This window comes from Camelus ferus, chromosome 20, assembly GCF_009834535.1.
Source record: "Camelus ferus isolate YT-003-E chromosome 20, BCGSAC_Cfer_1.0, whole genome shotgun sequence".
Taxonomy (NCBI): Eukaryota; Metazoa; Chordata; class Mammalia; order Artiodactyla; family Camelidae; genus Camelus; species Camelus ferus.
Window position 1 is genome coordinate 888,596 of NC_045715.1, and position 27,944 is coordinate 916,539.

Below are 27,944 nucleotides of genomic sequence, written 5' to 3' on the forward strand. Positions count from 1 at the left end.
CCTGAGCCTCCTCCCCCAGCCACCAGTCCTGCCACAGTCCTGGGAATCGCCCCAATTTTACAGTTACTATCATCATTATTACATTGTAATATAGTATTAATGTCAAGAGAACTCAAGCACCAAAGTTACAAAGTAAATATGTTTTATATACAAAGAAAAACTGACAGAATCAAAATTAAAGAGGGAGATTTGCCTGGCATGTTTATTGAAAATAACCTAGATTTTAAATAATGTAATGAATCAGGCACTGATAATAACGTATCAATCAGTGTGCCCTGAGGAGAACACGCAGTCACAGAAAACGGAGGCGCCTCAAGACACACATTTTCTTTCCATTATACTGTCGGACAAGAAACTAACTTTAAAAAACAAAAATCTACTGCAAACTACTAGATCAAAGAGAAAAATTAAAATTTCAAATTTTAAAAACACAAAAAAAGGCATAACTTAAGAATCATTATAAATAAAGGAAGTAGGACACACAAGTGAACAAAGCTGATCAGAACAAAGCTGGGCCTCCCACGTGAACTTCAAAGGATTTAAAAGATAAAAATCAGGGCCCAGAGACTCTGCCACAGGTCACCTAATCCCAGCTCCCATCTGGGCACTCACACTCACTCCTGCTGAGACCTCCCTTCTCCTGCAAAGGCAGAGCTGTACCAGATGCCCCGCCGACAAGGCAGAAGTCAGCCAGGCATATCTGGCCCAGGAGAAGAAGGGTTTTAAAAACAGAAGCGTGTCTGAACTTTAACAATACAAATTAATTTAAAGAATGAAGTCTTTCGGAACTGAAGGTGTGGTCCCTCAGTCTACGGTTAGGGCCACAGGTTCTGAGCTACACAGGCACCTGGCTACAGGTATGTTCGTCTCTAAGAAGAACAGCGCTAACTTTTCCTAACGTACTTCACTTTCTACTAGATGAGCTGCCCTGCTTCTGCCTCACACAGCTTCCCTGCAGGCGGGGAAAGGTGGCTGTCGCGTGGGGCTGGTGGGGGGAGGGCCACAGGAAGGGACACGTCACCACCACCAGTCTTCTCCAGACCAAACGCCAGCGGATCACACCTGCAAGGAGCCCCATGTGCAAGACATTCATGGTTATAAAAGGACTTTGAGAACTCCGGAATTTTATCCATTAGTGTTTAATTCCTCATCGGCCCTGGACGCTGGACAGGGCGGGGAAGCAAAGTGGCCTCCTATGTCACACATGTCTGCCAGCCAACAAAGCCTCAGGGACAAATGCTGAAAGCACCAAGCAGCCAGCCTGCAGCAGAGACGGACGGCCACGGTGGATGTCTGCCCTACGGACCCGCCCCATGAGCGAGCAGGTGCTGGCTCAGCTGGGGACGCCCCACAGATGCTTTGGGGCCACCTTACCTGAGAGGGCGTCCTGGGCCTCGAAGAAGGTACTGAGCCCCCCTTTCACATATGCCAGGCTGCCCTCGCTCTTCTTGTTGGCCTGTCTCTTCAGGTGGGCGACCGCTCCCTTGAGCTGCTCAAAACTGAAATGAGACGAGGAAGCCGGAAGGCGGCGTCAGGTGTAAAGTGATGACATCACTTAAGAAAGAAGCAGACCGAGACCGCACGGAGCCACACGGAGCCGAGCTTTCAGGTTCTTCCCCGCACCTAACCCCTTGCTCACCGTGGAGGCCAAGGCTACAGCAGCTGCACGAGGTTCGCAGCCTCAGATGTCAGGCCCCCAGGAAGTGAATACACGGACGGGCGTTCCCACAGTCCGTGCCCAGCGTACACGTGTTGTGCCAGGTGAGGGGTCCTGGGCACCACCTCCCACCGGGGAGGCCTGGACCATGCGCTGCTGGAGCTGTCTGAGGCAGGGCTCCCGGGACGCCCACTGCTGGGCCCTGGACCCAAGCTGCTCTCTCCACATCAGTCCCACCACTAACAGTGCAACTACAGAAAACCTGGGGGTCGACTCACAATTCAAATAACTAAAAAGATCGCAACATTTCATCCTTACATCTCAAGCAGAGGAAAAATAGGCCTCTGTATTTCAGAAGTTTTATTTCCATCTGAGCTAAGAAAATCTGGCTATAACAGACAGAATACAGTCCTGAGAGGCTCGGTGGCCCTACACAGAAAGCAGATCAACTCTGACAGCAACAGACAAGCACATTCATAATATGAAATCAGAACCATCTTACATAATGAAAGAGTTCAGACATTGGCTCTAAAAAGTCTCAGGTCAAACGTACTCCAGGTATATACCAGCTGTTCCTCGTGTTTTCTATAACAGTTTTCACCCTAATAGGTCAAGGAAGAATTTCTCCTATGGTTTACTTTAACAAACTGACATCAAGGATGCGTATTTTAAGCAGTAAGCTGTTCATTTACTCAAACATTTTTACTAAATGCAAGTGTTTTAGGCCAGTTCTGCTCTTGCAGAGATGGTACAGCTACAAAGGAGCCCTTTAATATAAACTTGTCTATTTTTTGGCTAATTTAAGCCACGTCTTTGCAAAATGATAAACCAGCTCATCTTCCTTTGCCCTCTGGACAGGGAAGGAGGTGTGCTCCTTGTTGTGACGCAGGACTCAAGAATTCTGTTGGGGGGGGGGCATTGCATAGGACCCAGCCGAGATTCCACACAGGTTCCACGGGCGGCGTAAATAATGAAACAGAGAGCAACAACATGCTAGTAGGAAACAGGAGCCTCTAACTGATGGTCCCATCTGGTAAATAAGGAAACAGAGACCCAGACAGATGCTCACAAGCTCACCCGAGGTCAAAGGGCTGCTGAGTGGCAACGCCAGAGGAAACCCCGTTACCACGTATCTGCTCAGCTGCACCCATGAGACCCTGAGGCACAGCTCAGTGTCCACTAACCCGGTGTGGGAGTGAGACCCTGCGACACTCCAGCGCCCACTCACCTGGTGCTGGAGTGGTTCTCTATCAGATACCAGGCAGCCGAAAAGTTCTCACTTGTAAAATCAGCACTCATTCCAGGGAACAGCGCTTCCAAGTCCTTCTGGGGAAATTTACCTCTGAGGGAGAAAAAAAGGTTTAAAATATATTTCAAGTGAGCTCACTACAAAGATGGAACAGTAATAAACATGAACACCAACCGCTACAATTATACACACTTAGGTGTTTCCAGATCTCGGTCACAGGGAATCCTGCTGCAGTGAACATGGGGTGCAGATCACCCCGAGATCCCGATTCCATCTCCTTAGAATAAGCACTCAGACGCAGGACTGCTGGATCGTGTGGTAGTTCTAGTTTTAATTTCTTGAGGATCCCACGTGCACCGTTAGCTGGTGACCTGACATTCATTCCCCACCGGATCAGACACAGCCACCCGCACAGCCTGGCACTCGTCCCGCCCGAGTGTGAACACCGATCACACGAAGCAAGCGTGCCCTCTGTGCCCCTCACTGCTGGGGCTGTGTTCTGACCAACAGCATCCAAAGAGCGAGCTGTGGAAGCATTTCCGGGAAATGTTCCCACACTTTAAAGGAAAATCAAGAAGAGACCACGTCTTTCTGCCCTAGACTTCACTGTATTTTATTACCTATTGTGTATTACTATTGTTTCAATAGTATTTTTATTGTAACATTATTATTTACTACGTATTTCTACAGCTTCATCACTAGAAATCGCTAACGTCATCCTGCAGTCAGGAAGGAAGTCAGCGTCATGCCAAGGGCAGCAGACCCGCCAGCCGGGCTCCTCACGTCTCGGTGACGTTTCCGAGCCACTGGCTCAGCCAGTCGTTGAGACCAACATCTCTGGACTTCGTATGATATGAAAAAATAAGTATCTTTTTTGTTTAAACCAAGATGAACTTTTGTTTTCTGTTACTTACAGCTGAAGGCACCTAAAAGTAAACGTGGAACAGGAGACCGGGAGAAAGCAGACAGCCCGCCAGCGCCAGGAGGCTGTGCCGCTCCGTGGGCGCGCCCGCAGGGGCGGGGAGTGCCCGGCAGGGCTTGCAGGGTTGCTAAGCTTTCTGGGTAGCCTCCAGGACGCTGCTTCGCCTCCCTAAGGTGCCGTCTGCTCACGGGGACGGCAGGGCCGCAGTGTCTTCCTCTTAGGAATACGCTGAGGGTGAAAGCAACGCACGCGGAAGGCTCCGTGGTTCTCGACACCAATAAACGTTCAGAAGGGTTACCTGCTGTTATTTCTATTCTTTACACTTAGTTCTTTGTATTTAACAGACTCTTTTCATAAGCACTGTCCTATTCGATTCTCGTAACACAGTGAGTTACAGATTCCCATTTTGTGGTGAGGAAACGGCCTCAGAGACAGGGCAAGTAAACATTCAGGAACAGAAGCTGGTACTTCCGCCGTCAAATCAAGAACCTGAGAATCCTAGGCGTGGCGTAAAGTGACAGCTACAAACCTAGAAAGACAGGAATTGAGCGGAGGGTGGGCGGCAGTGATTCGGGTGTGGGAAACTGCTAACGGTCTTGACAGCAGCCTCAGCCGAGGCAGACACACTAGGTCACGGGGTGCGAAGCCTGGAGAGGTGAGACAGGATCGTAGGCTCTGACCCACCGAGTGAAGCCAACAGTCGGTGACAGCAAAGTATGCCGAGTAACACAAACCAAAGCCACGTTCTCACCAGCTGGAGGGGACAGCAGCACACAGCCCACGCTGTAACCCGTGTAGTGTTGTCGCTAAGGAATCAACCGTTTCGGAAGCTGGAGACCCATCAGAGGGCCGTGTGAGCCGAGACGGGACCTCCTGGAAGGTCCGGTCTCGGGGGACCCAGTACACGGACCACGTGGACAGAGGCAGGACGGCACACCTGCACTCACGTTCGAGTACGAGCACACCCTGCTGACGGCCCGTGAGCCACAGGGCAGCAGAAATCCTCCTGAGAAAGCGTCCCACCAGGCACGGCGTCATCGCTGTGTCACTGTGGGTGCAAGGGCAGCGGAAAGCGGCTCCCACACCCTGAGCGCGTCACTCAGACCCGCGGCTCTCACTCCAGCGCCTGCTTCCCGCTGCATTAATTGGCCAGCTCGCTGCAGGGCGTGGGCTTCCCCTCTGTTTTGGTCTCACGCAGTTTCGGGGCCGAAGGCCTGCACCACAGCCCACAGACGCGCTCCTGTAAATCCCCAAAGGCGGCCTCCCTCCCACACTCACAGCAGGAGTGACTGCGCCTCTCCTCGCTTTCTAGACGCAGCAGGAAGACGCCGCCTCTTCCTTCCGCTGGCTATCCAGCCTGACGAGAAGCAAGACCTGTGCTGCTCACACGCCCACGTGGCGCGGGACCGAGACCAGCTGGCCGCTCGGGACTGTGCCCCAGTGACAGCTGCACAGAGCAGCCACGGGCCGCACGGAGCAGGAGGGCCGTGCGCCGCCTCAGCACCCGCACTCCCACAGAGCTGCTGTCTGCAAAAACATCACTTGTAAACATGCTCATGTTAGGCAAAGAGTGCTTTTAAGAAATAAAACCCAGTGAAGGCTTTTCCTTAATATGAACCAGTTTTTACCTTCTTTTACAATTTTAATGTCTCTCATAATCTAAGCAGTGCAAAGAACACATATTTGTGACGATCAGTATAATAAATCGTAAATACTGACTTTTTACAAGCAAACCTTAGTCTCAATCCAAAGCGAAGTTTTTTTCCTGAGGAATTAGTAGCACTTTTATAGGTGTCAAGGCACCATGTGTACGCAGCATCAGGGCTGAGCGGCCGAGGGAGGCCCATAACTGCCAGCTGGCCAGCCCGTGGTGGAAGGCGGCAGCCCACGGCGCGGGCGCCAACAGCGCCGTCCTCCAGCCCTGGACCGGCCCGGGTCACCCCCACCCGCTTCGCCTGCTCATAGAACCGGATGCCACGGCAGGACCCTCAGGGACCCACCCAGTACACGCGACTGCGCTCCCACAAACACCCACACTGCCACCACCGGGGGTGGTTCCTCTTCCAAAGGCAACCTCACCACTTCAGTGTGGGAACTCACCGGGACCACGGCACTTTCTAACAGGCACTCACAATTCTTCAACAAGCGAGTAATTAAATCCTGTTACCCCTTCTCTGACGACAGTTTTTAAAAAATGAAAATAGGTCCTCCCCAGCCTTTTAATTATAAAAGAAACCCGAAGTGACATTAATAGACAGAAACAAAACAGAAGGTAGACAGATAGTAAGGAAATGCTCTTAGGCATCCTCACCTGCATCGTAACCCATTCTCTACGGACACGGAACACTTGGACTGAAAAATACGAAGTGAGTCAGGGAAATAAGACCCACACCGACGTTTTCACATCTGCTTGTCCTTTCCTATTCTCTTTTTCTAAAATAAGACTTCTCCAGCTGAGGTCAAAGAATAAAACAAATGCAGGATTCCTGACAGAACCTTTAAAAAGACGTTTTCACATCTGCTTGTCCTTTCCTATTCTCTTTTTCTAAAATAAGACTTCTCCAGCTGAGGTCAAAGAATAAAACAAATGCAGGATTCCTGACAGAACCTTTAAAAAGTGAAAAGGAGCGTGGAGAAGCATTTTTCCGGCCCAAACCGCCCTCTCCTCCTGGTTTCCAGCCCTTCCCACTCTCACCTTCGTCTTCCTGCTTCCCGGGATCTGTCCTCTTCTTCTTTTGACCAAAAACTTGTGCAAGACCTTACACAGGCAAAAAGGATCCTGGACGTCCTAACTGTCTGGAGGGCCTGCCCAGGGCCGCCGTCCCCTCCCCAGGTCTCCTCTGTTCCTCGCGGAGGCTCTGCTGCAGGACACAGGTGAGGAATGACAGGGACCAGGGCGCCCAGCGGGTGAGGACGCAACTGATGGCTACGCAGTGGACGTGCTGGTGCACCTCGGCCCTCACTGCCCAGACGCCTGGCCCTGAATTCCCTCGGAACTGGTTTCCCATTAACCACTGAATTAAATAATGCTCTGACACGCATGTATTTTGCATCTGCATGAGAGTCAAGATTTTACCTTTCCAAAAGCTATCCTTTCATTATCCAGGGCAGAGCAAATTATTCCTGAAACTTCCAAGTAACAGCTTGAAAGAAATATTACTGTTAATTCTATCCCATTTAAGCACTTCTTGAACTAATGTACATATGCTATTTTAGATTTTAATACAATTTATTACTCTGAAATCTTAATAGTTATTAAAAAGATTCTCTCCCAGAGCAATGAGCAGTGAGCATGCAGGAACAAGGATCACAGTGACAATGAGGAACGTGTGCTCTCGCTGGAGCTCACAGCCACCCTGCGACGCAGGCAGCCGCTTCTGCAAGTGGGGAGGCAGGGGCTGACTCCACCGCGAGGAAGTGGCAGAGCTGATTCAAGCTGAGAGAGGGCTCCGGGCTCAACCAGACCACCTCTCAGAGAAGAAGGAAAACTCTCTGAAGAGCTGAGCACTTGTGGTGACGTTACTTCTGGCCCATCACCCACGTCACCTACGGGTTATTCCAAACTGTGTGAAGGAAAGGGCTACGGGGCCCCCAGCCGAACCCCTTCATGGGCAGCAGCAGTAACAGGAGGGATGAAGACCATGGAAAGGTGAGAGGGCGCGCACAGGTAAAGAGATCAAGGAGCCAAGCTGAAGACGGAGAAGTCCACTTCACGATGCAAGCGTCCAACTGAGTCCAACTTTTGTCTACGGCTCAGACAAAATTCACACGCCATTCCTATGCCCCGTGCCTGCGTACAGAACCCATCTTCCTCAGGGCCCCTGCTCCACACGTCCTCAGTGGCGGGCCCAGGAAGGAGGCTGGCACTGCAGCACACGGAAGCAGGCATGAAGAGGTTCAGTGTCAACCACAGGGCCCACTCAAGCAGGAGACCGTGCTCAGGAAAACACTGAGCGGTTCCTGTTCTTTCCTGGGCCCTCCTGACCCTCAAACCCTTAATTTATTGGGCACCGAAGTCCTTCAAACAGCTCCTGAACGACCCACGCGGCCAACGATTTCAGAGCGGCGACCCAGGGCAGCCCACGCTCACCAGGCCTTTTCCAACACAGGACGGCTTCCCGAGACAAACACTTGTCCCCTCCCTGCCAGCCAGCGGCAACCCCCCCCAGGGGGAAAGGCAGCTTGCTTTCGATTTACTCGTTTTCTTCAGAGTAGGCTTAGAGGTTAAAAACATAAAGATTAGTGGAAAGTTTTCTCCACTCCTAGAAAAACCTAAAATAACGCTATGGTTAAAGTGTCAACAGAACTAACTTGTCGCCTCCAGGAAGCGTTTACGGAGCGACGCTCAGCACATCACTTCATCACAGAATCTCTAGGCCAGGAAATAAACCAGACACAACTAATGCGTTTGATGTACTGACCAAGGAAGACCCAAGGATAAAGGCGCTGATTACAAAAGCTACAGAAACACCGTGTAGAGATACCTTGATTGTGGTGGTGGTTTCATGCGTGTGTACATCTACCAAAACTCATCAAATTGTACATCCGAAATACGTGTAGGTTATCGTTCAGGAACCATAACAAAATAAAGGTGTTAAAAAAAAAAAAAGAAAAGGCAATTCTAGATTTGGTTCAAGACAGCCTGAAAGAAAGTTAAGTCTGAGTTAACTACAAATCATATTTGAAGCAGTAAACAAAATGACAGACTACACTGGGTCTAATTATTGTAAAATATTTCCCTAAAAATGAAGCATATGAAAATTCTATTTTGATTTCACGTACCATCTAAGTATTTAAATTTACCAACTTCTAATAACACATTAATTCTCATATCATGAAAAGTATTAGTTATTACAAATTTCAAGCTGCTTTTCCTCTTCACTAAAGGTAAAGTCAAAAACTTAAAAGGTTAAGTAGTTTCTACCAAAAGCTTTAATCGGAACTCACTGCAGCAGAGCCGACCCGGCTCCAGAGAGAACACAGACGCGTCCTCAGCTGCGCTCCCGGGGCCCTGGGGCCCGACGCGCTCCCTCTGGGTGAGGAACCTTCCCGCAGCTGGACGTAAAGACAACGGAAGGAAAGCGGTACTCACGTCTGGATCTCGATGCCAAGGGGGTTGGCGGGGCGCAGGGACAAGGGCGGGGCGCCTTTACTCCTGTCGGTGCGAACGTCGTAGTAGCTCATCTCCTCCACCCACACGGCCGACTGGTCCAGGATCCCTACCGAGACAGGCCTCGAGTGAGAGCACGCTCCTGGGGCCTTTCTCAGCCTTCCCACGCGGCTCCATGTTCTAAAGACCTCGTTCAAAATGCACGCTACGGTAATTTTTAAAAGATTCCTGGGAACAAATGCTCCAGATTGCTTTTTTAAATGGCTGGTGGCTTAATTAAAACCACTGAGAATCTATTAAAAAGGCAAAAAATAACACCTTGATTGCACTGTACATTATTCAACAGAGAAGAAAAATTAAGCCTCCGAGCAAGTTCTGCTAAAGCAAATGAATTTTACAAATAAAAAAAGTACAATTAATTAAATTCGGTATATCAACAAAGCATCCAGCAATTCCTTACGCAAAGAAGTCAGTCAAACACCTTCATTGAAATGAGCAGGATATTTAGGGAGAGTGAACAAAGCACAATGTATGGAAACAGGGCCTCTCTCCCGTGACAGCCCGGCGCCACCCTCCTCCGCACAGCTCCTCAGGGCGTGGTGCCACAGGGCCCGGGCTGCAGCAGAAGGTGGGCGGGGCCGGGGCAGAGCGGAGGGTCAGGCAGGGCCGCTGGTGACCCTCTGGCTCCACCAGCACCCCAGCTCTGCCAGGACCCAAGGAGGCTCCCCCAGCGGCCACAGCTCAGGTCCAGGTGCTCCCGAGTTCAGATCCACAAGCCTTTACTGAGCCTGCACTGTGGTACGTCTGGGCGCAGTGTCTCAGAATAAAACCAATACTTTCATGTAAGTTCTCTTTATCTGCTGTATAAACATGATTCAAGATGACACTGGAGTCTGTCAAAATGTCTTTTAAGCTCCTCCAAAAACCTGAAAACAAGTTCCTGCTTTAATTTCACAGTTCAGTTTTCAAAGACATTAAATAAAAACCAGTAAACAAAAACAAGAATATTGTGTGTATATGTACATGTCTGCATACACAGGTGTACATATACGTAAGTTCCATTCTGAATCTTCCCTTAAATTCCGCAATTTTTTATGTATTAAAAAAATCCAGGAATTTAAGGAAACAGTGCTGAAGAAAGGCTCTCCACTCTAAGACAGAAAACAAAAACAAGTGCCCAATTCCCTGCTTTTCCAACTGAGAGCAGCATGGTCGGGGCTGCAGTGTGCCTGGGACGTCCGTCCAGCACACAGGGAGTCATCGAGGGCTGACCACGCACAAGTTACTGCAGGCCCACACACGACTCTGACGTGACGCCTCCTCCAGCAGGGGCGGTCACACACACGAAGAAGCATGCAAAATACCGAAGTACTGACACCCACTGTGCGGGGGCTGCGCCAAGCACGGCCATGTGTGCTCGCAGTCACTCAGCACCGGTCCCTGCACGCACCCAGAGCAGCAGTGCCAGCACACAGAGCGGGCTGGAGCCAGCTCTCCTCCCAGCGCGGGGGGCGTGTTAGGTGCGTGAAGGGAACGGGACATGATGGGGCACCTGAGTGTCTCTCCTGGTTGGAGCTCAGAGGCACAGTGAGGTGGGCACCTTTCTGTCCGGGCCTCAAAGGACGTGGAAAGTGAGGGAAAGGAGATTATTTAGAGAGTGTTACTGCTAATTTGGCCAAATCAGGAAGATATTTCACCTCAAATCTTGACTGTACCGTGGAAAGAAGGGCAATTATTGTATTCGAGACCAGGGAACTAAAATGGGCATCTCGCTGCGTCAAAGCGGCAGGTTTTATACGGAGCTCGGGATGACAGCTCTCGTAATCGCGACCCTCGGGTTCTGCTGGCTCACTGACTGCTCGCTCAGCAAGCCGCCTTTTCAAAAGCAATGCACATTTTAACCAACATCCCAAGTTCCTGAAAAAGTAAACACAAACTGAACCCAAGTTCCTGACATATGAGAATAAGTAAGCGTTACACTAATTTACCAGTATTCGATTTTGCAAGACAAAGCCTGCTTTTATCTTCTTTAGAGTAAAGTCATGGAGGTGATACCTATTTTCTCAGGTTTGAGCAGCTTGAAAGAGACCGTGGAGGTCCCTCTGCCTCCGGACTTGGTCGTGACGATGATGTCGCCCCTGTCGTTCTCAGCCCGCCCCACGCGACACACGATCTTACTCGCAGATATCCACTCCGCCGTCAGGAGGCAGTTGTGCCCACAGATGGTCAGACCTGCAAGCAGAAACGCGTGTAAACGAGCCTGAATAGCAGCCCTTCCATGAAACACAGCAATCCTCCGCGCGGGATCAGCACCGAAAATAAATCCAGAAGCAGCACTCTCCGGCTCGTCAGTCACTTATTTCTGTTCTTCAATATGCCCAATATTATCTGCAAATAAACTATAGTCTCTGTTGATCTTCTGTCTGTTTTTCTCTGATATTTTAAGACTTCTTTTAGGTTATCTTCACGTTTCTTCAAACATCGCTAGAATTTGAAAACAATGACCATAATAACAAGTAGGCACTCCGGGTGACTAGACTTCGAGAAACTTTCATTGCTTTCACATGTATCAGAAGTTACTGCTATGCTAGAAGTTACTGCTACAAAGCTCTAAAGCTATTAATACACGCATACATCACTCCCTGAAAAAAAATGTATCCATCTTCCCAAAAATAACCTGAACGCACCTGCACTGGTGTTCAGTTACAGAAGATGCTACAGAAGGGACTACAGCGGGCACCTTATTTTAAGCCTATTAAATGCAGTGAGTGTTCTCGGGCGCTACCGGCTACGCCTTCAGTCTTCACGTCTGCCCAGCACCCCTGTGCGGGCAGTCCACGCTGCCTCCGTGCTCCCCACTAGGCACTGTCGCCGGACTGCACTCCGCTCCCAGAAAGTTCAGCCCACGCCTGGCATCTCCGCCCCGAGTCCAGGACACCGCGATGTAGGCAGCGACCACACAGGGAAGCCCTGAGGGCGATCGCGGGAGACGGGGCCCCGCCGACCCCAGCATCCCGGCAGCGCATTCCCGCAAGGCAGAGGTCACCGTGGGAAATGCCTGCAGGCAAGATGAGTCCACGTGTGCGCTGCAAACGCCGAGACACTCCCCACCTCCTCTTCTCTCCCTCAACTTCTGATACCACTCAGAGTCAAGCAGGGCAGCAGAACCTCGACCAATGCAGGTCTGGCTGGAAAAATGCAGGGAGGGGTTCAGGTCTCTTCTGCGAGAACTGACAGCACTGCTTAGTTAAGAGTGTCATATTAACCATAGAGGAATAAAAGCAACTCCATTCTAAAGACATTTATTGAAATAATGAACTTCAGAGAGTTCCCTAAAATACCTATTACTATTTATTCATGTAAGGAATTTAGTTTTTCTAATGATAGCACTTAAAGGTTCCTTTAGGACTAAGTTTTCTGTTGGTTTTTTAAATGTGTAACGACATTAACACATTTTTAGATGCATTCATAATTCAAAATTATTTTTCCAAATGAGAATGTCTTGCTAGCTTTCCTGATAACCAATTTTTATTATGAAAAATTTAAGCAATTTAAGAGATTAAAAGCATCCCTGGAGCGCTCCATCTCCAAGGTGAGCGCCGGGGACACTTACTCGAATCATTCTTATGCACACGTAAATTAGACTCTGTTTTTTCCAGTGAATGGGAAACACCTTAATTTATGAACTGCTTAATTAGAGATGCTGGATATTCTGGTGTCACTCCAGGTCAATATATAACTTCTGTGAGACCCACGACGGCACACGCAGAAAAAGGACTTGTGACAACAGTTTATTCGAGTTGGAACTGCTGTCAAGAGTCCTCTGATTTAGTATCTGTTCTGCATTTTAACTTAAAAAAATTTATAATCACCATTTAATTTTAAACAGATTTAAGCAGATCATTTTAAATGTCATGGAAATGAAAGAAGATTGTAAGACCTATTTCTTAAGCGTGTTTTTGTTAAGTACTGAAAGCCATGAAATATGACATCTTGTTTTTAAAGTAACTTGTAGAATTCCAAATAAAGTGTTTTTATAGCGTTTTACTGGGCTAGTGTAGATGTCATCTGAGTTAAAAACACTTCAATTATTTAGTAGGTTAAGTTTGCTTTCTAAAAAAATGGTTTCTTGGCAATACAAGCAGGGCGAGAGCTGAACTAGCAGATTTACAAAAGTCACACACACTCAGCCAAACGAGAACAGCCCTGCCTGAGCCAAAGCCAGAGTGACGTCCACCCAGCGGCCAGCAGCCGTGTGCGGGGCTCCCTGTGGGGCAGAGCCTTCCTCCTAAGGGTTTTTCCCACTCTGGATAAAGAAAAATCTGGAATGAACTTTGTCAAAAAGCTGAGACATGAGATTAGTCACCAGGCATTAATCTTAGGAAGGCGGTCTTTCTCGTCTAACACGTCTGAGTTTTACTCACTGACACTAGGGTTGTTGCCACCCCTTGGCTCCTGCGAACACTACGGAAGTGCACACGGAGCTTTGAGGTAGTGACTTCATTTCCTTTGGATAGATACTCAGAAATAGGACTGTTGGATCATATGGGAATTCTATTTAAAGTTTTTTTAATGTTTTAATGGCTTTCAAAATTCTGTGGCAGATTTTTGGTTACTGCCATTAAGAAGTACTGATTTTAAAAACTAGTAACTTAAAACTGCCACCCTCACCCCTGCCACACACACAGTGGCCCAAAGAACAGTCTCCTTTATCACTGGCTTTTACCATAAAACTTGAATGGCCAGTAGAGGCAGACAGCTCTGAGGCCGCCCTGCACCACCAAGGAAGAGGCGGCACCAGGGACGGTGTCGTGTAGCCGTGTGGACTTCGGGGCGGGCTGGGGCCCTCGTCCACTGCTGTGGTGCCAGCACAGCAGCTGTCCGTCTCACGCCGGGTGAGGGTCAGCAGGGCAGCTCTGCACACCCTGGGCTCTGCCGGGGGCCGTCTCAACAACGGCCGCGCCGCAGGTTTCAGCAGACCCTCCAGCTTCTTCCTGTCCAGCTCAGCGGACTCGCTCTGACCACCCGTCCTTCTCACGGGGTCTCTGGATGGCCAGACAGCCCCTGCCGACCAGGAGCAACGACACAAGAAAAACCTCCACCATGTACCAGTGGGTCGTGAGAACGTCTGAATGGGGATAAGTTAACGTGCGAAGTGAGCACAGACCCTCAGCAGCCACACAAGTGGCCCCCTTGCTGCGAGCCCACCTGCACGTCCTCACACGCAGCCGACCACACACTCCGCACAGTCTGCTCCCTGCGCTGAACCTGCCGGTACCTGAGCTGTTAAAAATCAAGGACAGGCTCCACGTTTGTCAGCTGGGCCAGAGCCTGCTCTAAGTCCTGGAGGAGGTGGAGCCAGGCCAGGTGAGAGCCACTGACAGACCAGGACCCTGAGATGGGGTTGGGAGAGTCTTTGTGCTTTTGTTGGGGGGGGGGGGTGCAAACCCACATCTAAAGCTCGCATGTGGTGCTGACTGGATGCACAGGATCCTACCGCTCACATCCTTGAGCTTAAAACGATGGAAAGCATAAACCGATCCTAAAACTACAATGCTGCTTGTTTACCATTGAGGGGGGAGGCTCACAAGAACCACGGGCGGCGTCAGTGCGCAGAGTCTGCACCCAGAGTCTGGAGCCCAGATTGGGTGGTGCCCCGGCACATGGGCGCCACGTGGACCAGCGGACAGTCTCCTCCAGGGGGAGAGAGTGCAGAGAGGAGCGCAGGACAGGCTCCGACAGAAACAGGACTAGCGGGGCGGGAAGAGCTGGGAGGCTGTTCCCATCCAGGCAGGGGAGGCCGGCACTGAGGGGTCCAGGCCAGTCTCAGCTGTGGGGAACTGTCTCAAGGTCCTGGTGAGACAGCACAGACAAGACTTGATAAAACAACGGTTTTAACAGAACAATCAGAAAGCCAAACCATCCCTCCACTCCTGTTCAGATCACCCTGTAGAGACCACAGCAGTGTTTTCCCTGGTTCACTGGTTCAGAGCAGTGTCCCCGGCCTCGGCCGCCCACCACAGACGTGAATCCATGGGCCACAGCCCGCCCTTACCCAGGAGGTCAGTGGGGCCAGTCCCCAGGTTTTCTCCTCTAATCGTGACCTTCGTCCAAGGTATTCCCTCGTTGGGAGAGATGCCCGTCACCAGGGGGGGCTGCCGCAAGCGAGACATCGTGCCTTCGGGGAAACAAGGCCCAGCGCCACAAGCCACCTGTCAGAAGAGAAGGACAAGAGGATCAGCGCCACCTGCGAGAAGCGGACTGGAGACGCCAGGCCAGGCATCCGGCACCAAGACACAGGCGCGCTTGTCAGCACCCAGGCCGGGCTCTGGAGCTGCCGGGTAGCTCATCTGCCGATACCCCCGATCGTGAAGGTGACCAAGTACGCAGGTGAGCACCATGGTGGGACGTCTGGGATGGGCACCTTCGACGCGAGAACAGAGGGAGCCCGAGGTCACCCTGAGCCCCAGGCCACCACGGCCACACCCTAGGAACATGCTGGAAGCTGCCGCAGGGGGACACTCTCATCAGACTCATAAAGCTCACAGCACCCCCACGTTCCCACAGGCATACTAACTTCACCTTATTTGTGTACCTGACTTAGTACAGCAACTCTTAAGTGCTGAGGGTTAACCTCATTAGGATGTTACCAGCCCTGTCCACAGTGTTAGACCACGAACTGGATGAGCACGTGGCTTCCACTGAGTACCTTCAGAATCAAATTTTTAAGTAGAAATATTCTGGAAGACTTGTCTCCAGAAAAACAGCATGAAAATTTAGTAAGAAATTACCACTGACATTAATGTTACTGAAAGGATGATTAATAAAAACACCAGATGGCCAGCTACCCTTGACATGGTGGTTCTGATCATGACGAGGGTAGGACAGTTCTTCACAGGTTCAAAGACAAGAGACCCCATCCAGTTAATGTCTAGACCCCTCACCTGAAGAAACTGTAACCCAAAGACGGTAAGAGACTTTTTTCAAGGTCACACACTGATTAGATGTAAAAGAGGCCCTTGGCTTCCTGACTCCCGGGGCGAGCGCCGCTCTCCTCTCTAGGGTGCCCTGCATCTCATCAGCTCATCTGTGCATCTGACAGTCACATTCTGAGAACCTTAGCTGCTTCTTACACGACCGGGGCACTGGCTCATCCTGCTGTGAAACAGAACTGAAGTGAGAATACCTCTGGTCTCAAAAAAGGCAAAGCAAACAAAACAGAAACCAGGACAAGGCATTGTCAATTTACTCCCTATTTTCCAAATCCACTTTGAAGGCATTTACAGAAGATCATAATCTTACCTACGTTATCCTCAAAGTCTGTCCAAGTAAAACAGTAAAACGAAGTCGTGTCTGGTAATAGCAGGTAAATGTCTGGACCAACACCCACAGTCATGAATCAGGAAGTATGATCTACTTTCTTGTTGGTGACCGAAAAGCACACCTCTGCTCCAGACACACAGATCAGAAGCAGGTGAAAATCCAGCATTCGTCATGTTGGTCCACGTGCAAACGCAAGCGGCAAGTCCTCCCGGGGCAGCAGCCACTGCAGCCCCTGGGCGGCTCCCCAGGCATCTCAGGAAGACCAGGAAACCGCTTAGTTTGCAAACATAAGAACATCTACTTTTTACACGACAGCGTCCACAACACATATGGACGCACTCAGTAATTATTTCCGGAGTGAATTCTGGGAGGGACGTCTCTTTCTGACCCACCTCCAAGCAGGAACATCCTGCATTATAGATAATGTTTTTACATTTAAAATCACAAATAAAGGAAGTACTGTCTTATCACTCCCAGTGAAGAGCCTAAGGCTTACGAAAACAGAATTTAGTTTCTCAACATTTGCAGTTTCACAAACTCATGCCAAATTAGCAAGGATATTTTTAAAGGAAAACTTTCATCTATAGTTGTCATTAAGTGCCTACAGATTTCCCTCACAAAGATTTTCCAAATGCAATAAAGCAACAGTCTTTGAAATTCTGTCATAAGATCTTTCTTATATAAATACACTGAACAGAGGTTAACAAAAGTCTGACTTTTCTGCCATAAACCTGATTTATTTAATTAAAACAATATCCAGTCTTTACATTATACAACCATGTAAGATAATGAAGGAGGTAAGGAGTAAGAAGTGAATAAATCCACCCTAAAGTTACACACCACAAGCTAATTCTATCTTTTGAAAGCAGAAAGCCAGGGACAGGAGGTAAAGTAGCTGTTCTTACTCACGTAAGGAAATTACTACAGATACAGAATAAGCCACTTTCAAAAGGCAATACCCTCACCCAAGTACACTAATAAACCGGTTAAATGACACAAATGGACAAATGCTGAAGGCTGACAGCACTGGAGCACTGTATCGGGATTTTCACGTGTAAACACAGGGACACACAGGTAAACTGCAAACTACATACTGGCTCTCAGCCTAAGAACCATACTTCACACTTAAAACTCATTAGGCACCAAACAGGGTTATAGGTTTGTTCAAAAAGGAATCATACAGAAACCTGTTGTGATGCTACACACTAATACTGAACTATCAGAAAGAGAAAGAAAGAAACTAATCCTGTTTTAAAAAATCGCATCAAAAAGAATAAAATACCTAGGAACAAACTTAACCAAGGAGGTGAAGACCTATCCTCTGAAAACTATAAAGCACTGATGAAGGAAACTGAAGATACAAAGAAATGGAAAGCTATCCTGTGCTCTTGGACTGGAAAAATTAACACCGTTAAAATGTCTATACGACCCACAGCAATCCACAGATTTAATGTCATTCCTATCAAAATATCCATGACATTTTTCAGAACTAGAACAAAACAATCCTAAAGTCTGTATGGAACCACAAAGACCCCAAACAGCCAAAGCAATCTTGAGAAAGAAGAACAGAGCTGGAGGAATCACGCTCCCTGACTTCAGACTCTGCTCCAGGGCTACAGTCATCAAAACAGTGTGGTACTGGCACAAAAACCAGACACACAGACCAATGGAACAGAACACGGTTATCTAGAACCTCCCGCAAGACTACGTAATGGGGGAAAACACAGCCTCTTCGATAAATAGTTTCGGGAAAACTGGACAGTTACATGCAAAACAATGAAACTACACCATTTTCTCACATCATATGTAAAAGTAAACTCAAAATGGATTCAAGACCTAAAGGTAAGAAAACATAATACACTCTTTCACATCAGTCTTAGCAGTATTTTTTTGGATCTGTCTCCTCAGGCAAGGGAAACAAAAGCAAAAATAAATAAATGGGACTACATCAAACTGGAAAGCTTTTGCACAGCAAAGGAAACTATCATCAAGACAAAAAGGCAACCTACTGAATAGAAGATATTTGCAAATAATGTGTCAAATAAGGGGTTAATATCCAAAATATATTCACACAACTCAATATCAAAAACAAAGAAAAAACCCGATTGAAAAAACGGGCAGAGGACCTGAACAGGCATTTCCCCAAAGATGACATTCAGGTGGTCAACAGGTCCATGAAAAGATGCTTGGCATCACTAATCACTGGGTAAACACAAATCGAAACCACAACAAGACTTCACCTCACGCTGTCAGAATGACTATCATCAAAAAGACAAGAAGTAAGGGTTGGCAAGGATGTGGGAAAGAGGGAACCCTCGTGCACTGTTGCTGGCAATGTAAATTTGTGCAGCTGCTGTGAAAAACAGTATGGAGGTTCCTCAAAACAGGAAAACTAGAACTACCATATGATCCAACAGTTTCACTTCTCAACATACATCAAGAGATGAACAGACAAAGAATGTGCAGTACACATATACAATGGAGTGCTACTCAGCCATCAAAAAGAATGCAATTTTACCATTTGCAATAACATGGATGACCTGAAGGGTATTATGCTTAGTGAAAAAGTCAGCCAAAGAAAGACAAATGCTGTGTGTTTTCACCGGTAAGTGGAATCTAAAAAAATAAAACAAATGAACAAATGTAACAAAACAAAAACAGACTCACAGAGAACTAGTGGTTACCAGTGGGGAGGGGCTGAGGGGACGGGTCAGATGGGGGAAGGGGATTAAGAGGTACAAACTGCTAGGTATAAACTAAATTAATTAGGATGTAGTATACAGTGCAGGAAATACATGCAATATTTTATAGTAATTTTACATGGAGAACAATCTATCAAAATATCAGATCACTATGGTGTACACCTGGAACCAATATAATATTGCATTAAAAAGGAATCATAACTCTGGCATGTCTCCAGACTCGTGACAATTTACCAAGAAATTTTCAGCTTCCTGGACCTGCATGCAGATAATGAGGACTAGGAAGACGCACAGGAATTCAGCAGGTAACAGAAGCTCGGCTGGTTTCTTTCGATATTGGTATGGCGTTGATATGTTTACACTGAATAAACATCTCCTTAACAGTGATCTTGTTTTTTCAGTAATGAAATTTTAAATATAGTACCATGTCATATAAACAACCAGTGCAGTTTTTAGCAAACTGTATTTAGTGGGAAAATAAAAGCTACACCGGAACACCGGGATCTGGGTGTAAGGGAGCACTTTAACTCTACGTTTGGTCAGCGATTTATTTCCTACAGATGCAGTGAGAACAGAGGCATAAGTGTTTGCCTGCTCTCAGCAGGGTTTCTCTAAAAGACAGCAACAGAAGCTGAAATAACTTCTAATCTTGACGCTTTGACTTTTTTAATGTAAGAATTACCATTCTGTGGCAAACAAATTCTCTCCTATCTACAAGAGCACAGGGCATTTTCACACAAGGACAATATGGCAATGACCTTCAAAAAGGTTTGGACTTTTCTTCATATAAATGTTATCTTTTTAGGGGGTGGAAGGCGGGAAGGGATAGACGGGATTTCAAAATTGTAGAATAGATAAACAAGATTATACTGTATAGCACAGGGAAATACGCAAGATCTTATGGTAGCTCACAGAGAAAAAAACGTGACAATGAATATATATATGTTCATGTATAACTGAAAAATTGTGCTCTACACTGGAATTTGACACAACACTGTAAAGTGATTATAAATCAATAAAAAATGTTAAAAAAATAAAATAAATGTTATCTTTTTAGACAAGTAATAGATTCACATGGTAATCCAGATTTATTTCCATAAACCAAGTACATCCAAACTGTCAGTCTCTGAATTAAGCCTCTACAGGACAAGGTTAAAAACTTAACAGCTATAAAGAGTTTGGAGGCCCGGGCGCTAGGCTGGGCTCTGGCATTAACAACTAAAAGCCCTGGGCTAGTTTCACGCTCTCGGAAACAGGTTTCTCGTCTGTCAGTGAGGTGGCCGGATGACACTCCCTAAGGCTGTTTACAGTCCTTGACTCTGAGTCTGTCGGAGCAGACTTTCAACTTCAATTACTAATGCAAGACTACAGAAACTGCCCTCCCGAGCTTTTTACAGTTACACTAAACTATGATAAGAGTGTGTTGTTATTCATTTAGAAATTCTTGTATTTATTATAAAATACTTCTTAGTGCATCATTAGAAGAAGCTGAGTTTTTAAGACCTTGTATTTAGATGTTAGTGTATTAGATGGCCTACTTACTTTTGAAAATTATACATCAGGGACTAGAATACAAAGCTTTCATAGATATTTTAATGAATGGTTAAAAGTAAACCATTATAACAGTCGCCATAGATTAACATGCACAATTATTTATTTTCAAAGACAAACCATAGGTTTTTTTCATTTCCCCATTTTATTAAATATAGAGAAAAGGAGAAACGGAGATGAACAGACAGACTGAGGGAAGGAAGGCGAGGAAAGGAGATGCAACCTTCAGGTTAAAAAGAGAGACTTTTACTACAGCTTAGAAATTCTCATTTAATTAATAAACCAAAGAAAAATGTGAAAAAGATATTAGAAACAAGCATAGTCAGTCACTGTTGTGGAATGGTACAGTAAAAAACAAATCTGCAGATTTTGTAATTTTCTGTGTTAAAGATTTGTCTGCATTTTTATCTTGCATCTATCTAAAGTCTACAAAATGCTACAAAAAAGGTCAGAAGATTTCAAAACGTTAAAAAGCAGCTTAAAAAATAAATCTGCACAGCTTTGAAAATATTCACCAAGCAACCGGGTATAACTCAGAAGTCAGAGAGTAAGTGGTTTCGCAAAGCTTAAACTGTAACTCTGAGGTGGGTTAACATGTGTAACTTCAGGACGCTGCTTCTGAAAACAACCGTCCGCCCTCCTGTGCTGCAGCCCCCGGAGCGCTGACTCAGCACCTACTCAGGACAGAAAGAGGCGGGAGCCAGAGCCCACGTGGCCTGTGTCACTGTCCTGCGTTCCTTCCACAGCACCATGAATGGAATTCAGAAACCAGCAAAGCAAGATAAATGGGCAAAGTTAAGTATTTTATCACCAAATCTAGCAGCAAATTACTCATTACTGATGGAAATGTAGTCGTGGGAATTTACTGAGTCTGCAGAAACAAAGGCTGCCGAGTTATGGTTTGTCTTACTGCGCGAGCCGTTAAGGAAATAAAGCTCCATGAGAAGAGATGAACCTTCCCTCACAAGAGCTTCACTCACTGCACCAGTGCTCGACAAGCCCTCCCTCCTCGCTCAGCATGAGGAAGCAGCAAGAATTGTTTCGTAAATGGATAATAGAATACTGGGGGGACAGAAACTGGCATTACACAAAAGTCACTCATAAGAAGCATCTAGGTCCACACCGACCCATTTCCTCCAATTGTTGTGTGAAGAAGAAGCATTATCAGCGAACCTCACAAATAACCAATTCAAACTTTGCAGACAACAAACCTAAACCCATGAACACACACTAACGTATATTTTGACAAAACACACATCTTACTTAACAAAGACTGTGTAACGCACACAAATGAGAAACACCTTATACTTTCGGGTATCACACTGAGCTCTCTAAATTAAGAAAAATGCTTCAGAAAATGTTTATACTTCTTTAAAAAAAAAAAGTGCTGCTCCCATTTTACACAGTAGCATTTTATAGTAAAATACTGATCCACTGTTCCAGGATTCAGAGTGGTATCTGATTTTGTTGCAATCCTTTTTCCTAAAAAAAGAGTTGAGGTAGAAAATCTTTTTCTTGCTGGCACCTTAAAAAGCAAGAAAAAACTGACAATTAAAAATAAACTATCCAACTCTTTTCACCAATGATTTTTAAGAAAAGCTTTGCAAGGGACAGGGCTCCATGAAAGGTACACCCGTGTCAGCTGGTGAGGGGGAGACTGCCGATCCAAGCAGCTCGGGGTCTGTTCCAGTTCTGAAAAGACCACACGCTCATACAGAAGGTAAACCGAGGCCAAGGTGGCGGAGCAGGAAGGCCCTGCGCTCACCTCCTCCAGCGGGCACAGCTGCAGTGCAGCCACTCGCAGAGAAACCACTCACAGGAGAACCGGAAGATGAGCAGGACAGATCTGCTGCGACTGAAGACACAGAAACAGGCAACAGGAGTGCAGGTGTGCGGTCAGCCCCTCCCCACCAGGCGGGCGGCCCACAGACACCAGCGCAACCACGGCTGTAGAGGCGCTCCCCAAGGAGAAAGCGGTCTGAGCCCACACCGCTCCCCCGCCCAGGGGTCCTGCGCCGGAGGGCGAGCCGCAGGGAGGGCTGGGAGAGCCAGAGGGCCGTGGGAACAGACCGCGAGTGACCCTGTGCCCCGCATGCACACACGCTGCCGGACGACCCCCCAGCTGTCACCAGTCTCCTCGCGCTGCCTGCTGCTCCCGGCCCCCAGGAGACCTCACTTTTAACGTCAGACCTACTGACCTCCCCTGTGCTACTCCAGAGCCATGCATGCAAAGTCGTGTTTCTGGTACTTCAGTGCTGCTTTGTTTCTATAATTGCTTTACCAGTTTGGACTCTGCTTTGGAGTGCTGAGACAGGCAGCTGTCCACGGTACCGTCTCACTGAATAACCCGCTGTGTTCTCCACTCATCTGAAATGCCACTTTTCTCGTTTTGAGCCTGTTTCTGAACTCTCCATATTTCAGCCCCCTGATTATTTTGCACCTACAGCACAGTAACTAATTTCACATCACAGTTAAATATCTGATAGAATAATTAATTGTTAACAGTTCCCTTCGTCATCTTGCACAGACACTGGCCCAGGTGGACTCTGATATGTTTTATTTGACTCTAAACCGCATCCTACTAGAATCCTGATGGGAATCACCACAACCCTGACTTCCTCTATTCACACTTCTTTGTCTATCTCAACTGACTACAATGCAGGCTCCAGCAGAGAAGGGGTTTCTGTCTGCTCCGTACACTGCTGCACCCCAGAATTCAGAACAGTATCTGCATACAACTGATGCCGAATACACACTTGTTAAGAACAGACGTATCAGTTACACTGAATCTCTGGATAATTTCAGGATGTTTAAAATATCTGTAACATTGACTCTCCCCACTTACTCATTTTTTATGACTGTCAAGGACCTACTCAGCTCTATTCACAGGGGAAGTTCAAATAATTTATCTGAAACCAATCAACTTACTGAGTCTGTCTCGATTGAAATCACTTCCCAAAAGATCCTTTGTTTTCTCAGCAGAAAGTTTCACTTCCTTCAAACACTGTCATAAATTTGGCTCTTGCTCTGCAGTGCTGGGGTCACTTACTGTGACGGCCTTATTGCGTTTGCTGTGCCGGGGGACTCGCAGCCTCTGCCGGCGCGACGTGACTGTAACAGGCGACCCTCCAGGGCCGCGCTCCTCCACCCATTCTGCAGTACTGACCCACGAGGAGTGTTTTTATTCAGGTCTTTTTCCTGATCGCCCCAAAGAAACTGTAATGTCATAAACATGCTGTATGCTGTATTATGTACTACATGTTTACCTGTGCTTTATACATAAAGATTTTTGTCCCACAAGAGCTAATTTTCACTCATCATTTCTTCATTGCTCTAGCATTTCACCACTCAGATGCTTGCTACTGATGTTAGGTAGTTACGTTACAGAAATATCTTTGCTCTTAGTTTATTGAAACTCTGTTTTTCTTTTAATGAAAGTACTGAGGATTGAACCCAGGACCTTGTGCATGCTAAGTATGTGCTCTACCACTGAGCTATTATCCCTCCCCCGAAAGTCTATTTTTAAAATTAGAAATGAATTTCGAATTTTATCAAATACTTTTTCAACATCTTTCAAGATAAGTACTTTTTACATATTAATACAGTGAACTGAGATAATTTTCCTATTAATGAATAAGCCTATATTGCAGGAATAAACATTATTTGGTTCCATTTTAATAGTTCTCGAGGCGTTCCTAGACAGACCCAAACTTGCTAATATTTTATTTAGAAGCTCTGTATCTTTAATCTTATTTACAAATAGTCGGAAACTATCTTCTCTTTTACGTCTTTGCCTGTCTGTTGTAGTATCGAGCATATTATTGAGTATTTACTGCGTCCAGAGTGCTGTGCTGCCTTATAGAAAACATTTGAAGTTTCCCATACTTGTCTTCTTGTAACTGTTTCAACTGTATCGGAATATTCTCTTCCTCACAGGCCCCCTGTTACTGGCTTATAAAACCATCTCATTCTAGTCCCACATTGGGTATGATTATTTGGGGACTTCCTTAATGATTACGGGTCCATATTTTATAAATCTTCGTAAGACAAGTTTAGTACATTTTTCAGAACATCAGATATTTCATTCTGATTTTTAAATTTAATTTCATACCACTTTCCCCCATAGCTATGGCTTTATCATTTTCATTGTCTTGAGTATCTGTACGTGTCTTTTCCACAGCTAGACTTGTGGACACTTTGTTTTCAATGATCTTTCGTAGTAGCAGTCCTTGATGTAAGCCGCGAATCCTCCCTTCCTTTTTCAGGAGTGGCGTTAGCTCATCATTACTGACAGCTCCTACACGTCTGAATTGCTCTTCCCTGCATTTCATTTTGCCTCCCTCCTTCTGTCTGGATCCAGCACTTAGTTCGTTTGTTCCAATCATCCACGTTCAACAACAACATTTAAAGCCACTACTCTTCCCACCTAGAGCTCTGGTCGTTTACCATGGATTCTGATACACAGCGGACTGTTCATTTACAATGACCTGTAGCTGCACTTTTGATTGCTTGTCTGACCCAAGCAAGATTAACTCCAGAGCTTTAAAGAACTCCACAGCTAACAGTCGGTTGTTGAACTTTTCCTTAATTCTGGTTTTTACTTACTTCACTCTTACGCCTGTTTACCTGTTTTGGTCAGAGAATGTGGTCTGTAAATGTCCTACTTTGGAGAACTTACTGAGGTTTCTTTTGCAGAAGTCCTTCATTTTACTTAGAGAGCTTCCCTGGTGCATATTTTAGATCGGGAGTTGGCAAATTACAGCAATGGAGAAATACTGTCTGCCACCTGCTTTTGTAAATTAAGTTTTATTGGAACAGCCACATGAATTCATTTCTGTGTCGTGGTGGCTGCTTTCTTGCCACAGTAGCAGAGTTGAGTAGTTGCAACAGAGACCTTAGGGCCAAATAAGCCTGAATTATTCAACCCCTGTTAGTGCGGCAGGTCAGCATGCTCTCCCAGCACCATCCTAACCTAAACACTGGCAGCCAGAATTCCTGGATTCCCAGATACATGGCAAGGCTCCTCTTGTTTCTAGCGCTGGTCTTCTCCTCACAGTGACCGGAACGTATCAGAAACTACGAGAGAAAGTCAAACCACTGCAGAGACGACAGCACCTTCACCCTGGGAGTCAGCCTCCAGTCGCGGCTTACACTCACAACGAGAACGTCAAAGCCACTTCAGGACCCCTTTCAGAAATCAGGTCTATTAAATCAGTGTCACTGCACAGAACTGAGAGACTGGTGCTTTGCCTTTTTTTTTTTTTTTTAAGCACTTTACAAATTTTTTTTTTCTTTATGGACTTTTTCTGAATAGTTTAAGGTTTACAAAAAAATTGATTGGTACAGAATTCCCATATACCCCTCAGCCCCGCCACAACAGTTTCTCACTAACATCTTGCATTACTGATACGTTTGTTACGACTGATAAGCCAATACTGGAACATTAACTAAATCCCACAGTTTACATTAGGATTCACTCTGTGTTGTACAGTCTATGAGTTCTGACAAGTGTACAGTTACGTGTATTCACCATTTCGTATCAAACAGAATGGCTTCACTGCCTTAAAGATCCCATTTCCCCTTCTCTCTCAGCATAACAATTACACTTCTCAAACTTTTCCAGTGGTTGCCCAGTTTGCACTGCACACGCACTAACCCAAGCTGACTTTCTAGTAACACTGTGCAGCTTCACAGGTAGTGGGGGTGCCTTGGAGAATTCCCAGTGCCACTTCCCACCTTTGCAACAAGCTGCCATTCATTTCAATTACTTATGAGATGTAATCGCCAAATACTTTGCTACTATTACTATTCTGAACAAACCGCTGTCTGTTAGAGCAATTAAGAAAATTTATCTCCATTTATCCCTTTCTAATGCTCCTTTCATTATGTAAATCAGAGTTTCTGACCTGTCTCACCTTTCTTGCTGAAGAATTTTTTATTATTTCTTGCAAGGCAAATTTATTGGAGACAAATGCCTCCAATTTTTGTCTGAAAAAGTATTTCTCATTCACTTCTGAAGAATAATTTAGTTTGTACACAGAATTCTATGTTGATTATTTTCCTTTCAATACTTCAAATATTTTACTTTCTCTTGCTTGTGTGGTTACTGAAAAGAAACCCAGTTTAACTCTTACCCTTGGTCCGCTACAGGTTAGGGTAACCTTCAGCTACCATGGCAGGAATCTTCTACACTGTGCTTGCCTGTAATAGTACATGGAAAGCAACCTAACTTAAAAACCACGGCTCCCAGGCAGCGTCAGGTATGACCAGGAATCACTGCTCTGCGCTCACTCCTGGCTGCTGCTTCACAGCCTTCCTGCTGACGTCGCTCAGCGGACGCCAGACTCTCGCTGGTTATTAAACTCGCCTGCCAGTCTCGGGCATGTGCCCCAACTCTCCTCCTCCTGCAGTCTGTCCCTCCGACTGTCATGCTGCCTCTGCACACACGTGGCTCTCCGCACCCCCTCCCGTCCCCATTTTGCCTGATGGCTCCTGAGCACTCCTCCGCGACAGGAGCCAGGCACTCTGCGTGCCCAGGCCACCCTGCACACCCTACTTCAGCAGGGAACCCACAGTTTCCTGGGACCCACAAGGCAGGACTCCTCAGCTGCGGCACAGAGTCTGGACAGGGTTGTTCTCTGCCCCGAGGGATGTCCTGTGTGTTTCCTGAACAGCATATCTGGCCTCTACCCACAGGATGCAGGAGCACAGCCCCACCTGAGATGCTCGTGAAAATGTCGGGGGCGAGGGGAGGATTAGAACAGAGACCAGAGATCTGGCTGCTTGTGATAGGACCACCTCCCCAGGGAGACCGAGAGTGGAGCGGCGCAGATCCCGGCAGGACGCCCGCTCCTCTTGCACCTCACACCTCAGCCTCCCACCTCCATCCTTCTTGACACTATGTCTGATTTCGAAACCAGCGGCCACAGGAAGAAGCCTGACTACTGTTCGTCCCACAGCCCTTCATTTGCACGCCTCCCCCGCCCCCGTCCTGATCTCCACCTCAGACAAGAGCAAGCTGACTCTGAGGGTGGGCTTTTAATTCCGACAGGTTTTCACTCTGGCTTCTGAAGTCGCCCTCTAGGTCCAGACAGGTTAGGTGTCAAGTAACGACCAAAAGGAAAACATACACAAGCTCCAGAGAGCAGTTCCCGGCTGCCCCTTGAATCCAGAACGGGGGACAGGGCATTGTCATCACTCCTCACACTGCTCTGAGGGGCTCAGAGAGCAACGGAGCCATCAGGCCCCAGACGGCACGTTAAGCAGAGGCGTCACACTGCTCATGACCCACGTGTGAGCAGCCACGCTTGAATCACTGTGTCTGAACAGCCACCTCTAGGGCCAAATGAGTTTTTACTGCCAGGACAATTCCACAACAGGTGGTTCTAAATGAGTGATTAAGACTGCTGGTATGATTACTTCCTTTTCTT

At 46.9% G+C, this 27,944-nt stretch overlaps 1 protein-coding gene across 12 annotated transcripts in view; it reads right to left on the reverse strand.

Annotated features, from left to right (window-relative positions):
* EXOC2 (exocyst complex component 2) overlaps positions 1-27,944 on the reverse strand; it is a 142,754-nt gene that overhangs the window by 101,217 nt on the left and 13,593 nt on the right. For 11 of the 12 annotated variants that reach the window (XR_004313306.1, XR_004313305.1, XR_004313309.1 and 8 more), the window contains 5 exons: positions 14,994-15,150; positions 10,994-11,170; positions 8,921-9,047; positions 2,886-2,999; positions 1,375-1,499 (listed from right to left, as the gene is read on the reverse strand). Coding sequence is in view for 3 of the 12 variants with exons in the window: in XM_032462377.1 (XP_032318268.1) it covers positions 1,375-1,499; positions 2,886-2,999; positions 8,921-9,047; positions 10,994-11,170; positions 14,994-15,111 (661 nt within the window). In the remaining 9 variants the exon portion in view is untranslated. Of the gene's footprint in view, positions 1-1,374; positions 1,500-2,885; positions 3,000-3,098; positions 8,868-8,920; positions 9,048-10,993; positions 11,171-14,993; positions 15,151-27,944 lie in introns of those variants that run through there. The other variant, XR_004313312.1, reaches the window with a different exon arrangement.